The following is a 6,853-nucleotide window of genomic DNA, read 5'->3' on the forward strand; positions in this document are numbered from 1 at the left end:
TATTTAATTTTAATTTTAATAGTAATTTAGTTAAGTTAGTAATAGTAACAGTTACAATTTAAGCCAAATAATTATTTTTTATTTTTTATTTCAGTAGTAATATAAAAAAGGTTGAAGTCCCATAAATTAATATTTCTTCAGGTTATGTATCTTAAAATTTCTTGAAAAGAAAACGCAAGAAAAATTAAATTTAGAAAAAAAAACTAAATTTATTCAACATAATTTTTTTAATTAAACATAATTTACAACTAAACCTTTTTGTTTGGTTCTTAATTTGGAAAAATATTTTTATTAGGCGGAAGACTGTGCTACAAAAAAAATATTTCTCCATCTTTCGTCTCTGGAAAAAAAATTCAGCGCTTTGCAAAATATTAATTTTCGTCAATATTTAGAATTTAAGCGAAATAATTATATCAAAATGTTTCGTCAGATTGTGTATCTTAAAATTCCCTAAAAGAAAAAACGGAAGAAAATATTAAATCTTTTTGAAAAACTAATTTATGAATCATAAATTTAAAAAATAAACATAAATTAAAATTAAATTTTTTTTTTGATCCTTAAATTGGCGAAATATTTTTTATTTAATAGAAGACTGTCCTGCAGAAAAAAATCGGTATCTTTGATCTTATTACAAAAAATTGTTGACCTTAAAATTCCCTAAAAGGAAAAACGCAAACAAAATTTAATCTTTTTGAAAAAACTAAATTTATGAAACATTGTTTAATAAAATTATTTATATTTTTGCAAATTATTCATTTTCATTAACAGTTAGAATGTAAGCGAAATAATTATATCATAAGGTTTTTTTAATTTACCAGATAATTTTCGACTTTAAAAAAGTATTAGGACAAAAATTCCAAGGTACCCTAAATTAATATTTCATCAGCTTATGTACCTTAAAATTCTTTAAAAGGAAAAACGCAATGTAAAATGTATTATTTTTTTTAATTAACTGAACTTATGAAATATAATTTACAATTAAATCTTTATGTTGGATCCTTAACTTGGCAAGTATTTTTTATTTAATAAAAGACTGCGTTACAAAAAAATTTGTATCTTTGATCTTATTAAAAAAATATATTTTGCGTTTTGTAAAATATTAATTTTCATAAACAGTTAGAATTCAAGCGAAATAATTATATTATAAGGTTTGTTTTATTTTAACAAATAATTATCTCCTTTAAAAAATATTATATTTCGTGGAATACTGTTCTGCAAAAAAAAATATTTCTGTATCTTTCGTCTTCATTTAAGTTAAATAATTAAATTATAATTTTTTTACTTTACCACAAACTTTTCCACTTCTAACACTCTAACCATAATATGAGACAGAAATTGTTTGGTCCCCCTAATTTATTATTTCGTCAACTTGAGTATCTTAAAATTCCTGAAAAGAAAAAAACGCACGAAAAAATTAAAGCCTTTTGGAAAAACTAAATTTATAAAACATAAAATAAAAATAATTAAAAGTAAATATTATTTTTGGATCCTTAACTTTTTAAGTATCGATTTGAAATGTCTTGTGTTATTTCAATGAAGAAAATTGAGTAATCCTTGAAAAATGAGATGCTTATATATGCATACCCGAGATGAACATTGCATACTAATTAAATGCAAATATGTGCCAAAGTCTTGACGAGAAATCCACTTGAAAGAATTTCAGGTAGACATTCATCTCGCGATTCTAAGAAATTTCAATGGCATCACTTACTTTATTTTCAATACTGGCCATGACCATGACAACCGTTTACGGTCAAAGATACGGCAATGCTTACAATCGACTGAAACCTGGTTCATGTCCCCCGCCACTGCCAATTAATGTCTGCACCAAAACATGTTCCTCGGACGGTCTTTGTTTGGGAATATCAAAATGTTGTCCTACAAGTTGCGGTGGTTCCATCTGCTCGAGAGCGGTCACCAACAGGAAACCAACACCTGATAAAATAGGTGAGCAAAATTTTATATTCAATTATAGGATTGTCAGATTTTACGGCCCAATTTGCTCTCAAAAGAGGGGATATAGGATTATTTTTCACGAAAATAGGGGAAGAAATTCTTTTCAAAAAAATCAGTCCGGCAATCTGAAAGATCTGGGTTCGAATCCCAGCGGAGCGGAGACATTTTTTCACAATTCAGAAATAAAAATCGATATTTAAAAACATGTTGATTTTAGACCAGAAGAAAAAAATATTGACATCGAATTATTTAAACAAAATAGTTCATTTTTCAACCAAATATATATACATATGCATATAATGTATGTATATATGTATGTATAATATAACAAGAATAATCATTAAAAAATAATACATATAAAATTAAGAATAATTTTGTAGACAAAATGAATTTTTAATTAAGAAAGTTAAATAATATGATTAATAAAATAATTATATACATACATAAAGAAGCATTTAAAAAAAAAGACAATTTTTTTACGAAAATAAAACAGATTCATTTTCAACCAGGAATGAAATAGTTAAATTATACATAAATTTTCAACTGAAAAAAAAACAAATTTGAACCAGAAATCAAAAAGGTTAATTTCCTGTTAAAAATAACCATTTGTAGCCCACAAAAAAATGAATGTTCGACCAAAATTAGGAATCTTCCATCAATCAATCAATTTTGGAAAAATAAATTTTCTATTCAAATAAGAATGGTAAGTTAATTTAAAAAAAATTCAATTGAATGGTCAATTTACAAAAAAAAAAGATAATTTTTTAACAAAAATAAACGACTTTCTAAGAAAATACATGAATTTTTAACAACAAAGAAATACTCAATTTTAAACCAAAAATGTAGTAGGTAAATTTCCAGTTAAAAATAATAATTTTATAAAAAAAAATGAATTCTTAAAAAAGAGGATAATTTTTTACAAAAAAAGACGAAAGCTTTTTAATAAAATATATAAGTCTTTAAATAAAGCAGATCCATTTTCTACCAGGAATGAAAGAGTTAAATATTCGAAAAAAACTTTAATTTTAAAGAAAACAAATTTTTATTATTATTTATTATATCTGTTTTTTATATCTGTTAATAAACAGATAATATAAAATAATTATATATATATATATTTATTTATTAATACAAATAAGTATAATTTTCTACAAAAAATGAATTTTCAATTAAAAAGATCAAATATAAACCAAATAGATGAATTTCCAACAAATAAGATTAATTTTTGACGAAAAAACGACTTTTAAGAAAATACATTATTTTTATGATTGAAAAAAGACAAGTTCAAACAAAAAATACGACGGATAAATTTCCAGTTAAAAATATTAATTTTTAACAACAAAAAAAAGAATTTTCAACAAAATAGTTCATTTCTTAACCAAAGATATTAATTTCTAACTAAACAAATGAATCTTTGATAAACAAATACATGTTGGACAAAGAAAATTAATTTTATACCTAAAAATAGATTTTTAAACAAATTAAAGGAATTTTTAAATTAAAAATATCAATTTTGAACCAAAGAGAGAAATTTTCTACTGAAAAGTTGAATCTTCAATAAGAAGAAATAAATTTATACTAAAGTAGTTCAATTTTTAAACCAAGTATAGGTTAATTTTTAATCAGAAAGATGAAATCCCAGCAAAGGAAATTAATTTTTTTCAAAAAGATGATTTTTCAGAAAAATACAAAGAAATTAAACTAGAAGGGAGATTACTTTTTAACTGGAATTTTGAATCTTATTTTAAAATTATAAAATTATAAAATTATAAAATTACTGTAGGAACCTTACTGAACTCAATTAAAAACTAATTTTAAACAACATTAGAAGTAAAATAAGTAAGAGAATCAGGCCGGCAATCTGAAAGACCTGGTTTTGGATCCCAGCGGAGCTTGAGAGATTTTTTCACAATTCGGAAATAAAAATCAATATAAAAAAATATTAACTTTAGACGAGTAAACAAAAAACCATTAATATCAAATTATTTTAAAAAATAGTTTATTTTTTAACCAAATATATATAATATATAATACGACAAAAATAAACATGAAACAAATAATATATATAATTTTCAATTAAAAAAGATCATCTTTCAACCAAATAGAAGAAATTTCAACAAAGAAGATAAATTTTTACAAACAAATGACGTTTTAAGAAAGGCCATGAATTTTCAACTAAAAAAAAATAACTTTGAACCAAAAATAAAATAGGTAGATTTTCTATTAAAAATGAAATTCTTATCCCAAAAAGATGAATTTTCAACAAAACAGTTTATTTTTTAACCAAAGATATGAATATTTAACTAAAAATAGGAATCTTCTATCAAAAAATAAATTTTTGACAAATACTATTAGTTTTTTATTTAAAAAAGTGAATGTTCAACAAAATACATCAATTTTCAACTAAAAAAAAATCCAACAAAATAGTTAATTTTTCATCCAAAGAGATGAATTTGGAACTAATTATGAATCTTCAACCAATAAAATTATTTTTTTTCGAAGTAGTTAGATCTTCAATTAAATATAGTCGAATATCGAATTAGTCGAATTTTTAACTAAAAAGATAACTTTTAATAAAGAAGATTATTTTTGTTAAAAAAGCACGCGTTTTTAATAAAAATTCACACATTTTCAACGAAAAAAAAAATTTTAATAAAAAATGGAAAAAATTAATTTTCAATCAACAAAATATATTTTTAACAAAGTAGATATTTCTACATTCAACAGAATTAATAGAATTTTTTAATAAGATTGATTTTCTAAACCAAGTACAAATAGTTCAATTTTTAACTAAAAAAAATATTTTCTACCAAAATAAGGATTTTCAACAAAATATTTGAATTTATAAGTAAAAAAGATCAATTTTCAACCAAAAATGAATTGGGCAAATTGAAAGTTTAAAAGATTAATTGTCAACCAAAAATATGAATTTTTAAGAAAGCTGTTGTTTTATAAGCAAAGATATGAATTTTTAACTAAAAAGACGAATCTTCAATCAAAAATAAAATTGTAACAAATAAGTTAATTATCTACCCAAAAAATACATTTTAAACAAAAGGCATACATTTTTAATTAAATTGGATCAACTTTCAATCAAAAAGATGAATTTTTAAAGAAAGAAGATAATTTATTGACAAAAGCAGACAGATTATCAAGAAAGTACACGAAGTATCAATCCAATAGTTAAATTTTCAAATAAAAAAGATCGATTTTAAACCAAAAATGAATTATGTTTTTTTCAGTTCGAAAGATTATTTTTTAACTAAAAAAGACGAATTTTAAACGAAATAGTTCATCTTTTAATTAATTTTCAGCAAATAAAATTATTTTTCTTTAAAAAATTTGTTTGATAAAAAAAAGACGAATTCTCAATAAAATAGTTCATTTTTTCACCCCAAAAGATTAATTTTGGAGTGAAATAATCAATTTGGAACCACAACAAAAATGATTGAATATACTTATTAAATTCTGCGTCCAATGACAACTAATAGACGTATTTTTTATCTTCGGAAGAGAATAGTTTTTTAAACTATTTTTAATATTTTTAAATTATTTTTTTAACTTCTTACGTGGTATATTCTCTCTAAAAATTAAAAAATACATTGAACTCTTGCTTATTACAAGGCGCACCTATTGCAAGTCCGCATACTGAGATATTCCAAGTGGCTTGGTTCCGTCAATTTCCAAGGCGGTCCCTGTACGGTCATGCCCGCGTCAGTGGCTGACCAATCAAAAAGAGGCACGAAAGAGGAAACGCCCTCGTTGGTTTGAATTGAGTATTTTAGCATGACGTTATGGAAATGCTGACGATTTTTTGGAGAAAAAATTCTAAACGTAAAAGTAAGTACTAAATGTACGAATAGTAATGTTTGTCAAGTGTAGAATGTATTTTCTCAGACATGCTCCATTCGGGTAGTCTAACTTAAAAATCCAAATATTTGATCGTATTTCGTATAACTGAAAGGTGTTCAACCGACAAAAGGATGAAGCAGAATTGTGCAAATGCATTATACTATCATGACCGTGACGTCATGCTACCATATTAAATATTCCGCGAAATATTTTAGCCTTTCTTTGATTCTGTTACCTTTTCCCTTGTTCTCCATATTTTTGACGCTTCTTTCGTCATCAAAAATACATAAAAACACTGGCATGCAAGATGCGCAAATGCAAGGACGCACCCATGCTTATTGCGCGCGCATCGATACAAGGCCGAGGCAGCCAATAAACGCCGCTTGACAAAATCAACCCACGAATCGAATTAGAGGTGGGGACCCCACCAGCCTTGAAATACCCAAATGTTTACGTTTCGCTGCCCTTGGAATAGGCAAGAGTTCACTGTATTTACAATTAATTGTACATTTGTTTGAATATTTTCTACTAAATAATGAATGATTCGTTCCAGAAAAACCCGGAGTCTGTCCTGATCCATCAAGCGGACGTTGGATCTGCTCATCGACCTGCATTGACGACAGCGATTGCACAGAAACTAGAAAATGTTGCAGAACCAACTGCGGTGGCTTCATTTGCAAAAAACCTCAAATCCCAGAAGAAGCAGTTGCCCCCCCGGTTGCTCCTCCGGTTTCTGCCCCAGTTTCCACCCCAGTTGCTCCCCCGGTTTCTGCCCCAGTTGTCCCCGCAGTTGCTCCCCCCGTTGTTCCCCCAGTTTCTGCCCCTGTTGCACCTCCGGTCGTTCGCCCGGTTCCCTCCAACAATGACGTAAATGTACATTCAAATAACATTCCATACGATAATGGCAATATTGAGCCATCGTATCATACCAATCGTGAGCCATCGTATAACGCCAATCGTGAGCCATCGCATAATAACAATCGTGAGCCAGCGTATAACGCCAATCGTGAGCCAGCGTATAACGCCAATCGTGAGCCAGCGTATA

The 6,853-nt window shown here is 26.5% G+C and overlaps 1 protein-coding gene across 2 annotated transcripts in view; it reads left to right on the plus strand.

Moving 5' to 3' along the window:
• LOC117182160 (actin cytoskeleton-regulatory complex protein pan1-like) overlaps positions 1-6,853 on the plus strand; it is a 9,476-nt gene that overhangs the window by 2,011 nt on the left and 612 nt on the right. Inside the window, exons 2-3 of one of the 2 annotated variants that reach the window (XM_033375211.1) lie at positions 1,656-1,947; positions 6,362-6,840. In XM_033375211.1, coding sequence (XP_033231102.1) covers positions 1,698-1,947; positions 6,362-6,840 — 729 coding nt within the window. In that variant the 5' untranslated portion in view covers positions 1,656-1,697. The remainder of the gene's footprint in view (positions 1-1,655; positions 1,948-6,361; positions 6,841-6,853) is intronic. The other variant, XM_033375212.1, reaches the window with a different exon arrangement.

This window comes from Belonocnema kinseyi, chromosome 10 (genome assembly GCF_010883055.1).
Source record: "Belonocnema kinseyi isolate 2016_QV_RU_SX_M_011 chromosome 10, B_treatae_v1, whole genome shotgun sequence".
Classification (NCBI taxonomy): Eukaryota; Metazoa; Arthropoda; class Insecta; order Hymenoptera; family Cynipidae; genus Belonocnema; species Belonocnema kinseyi.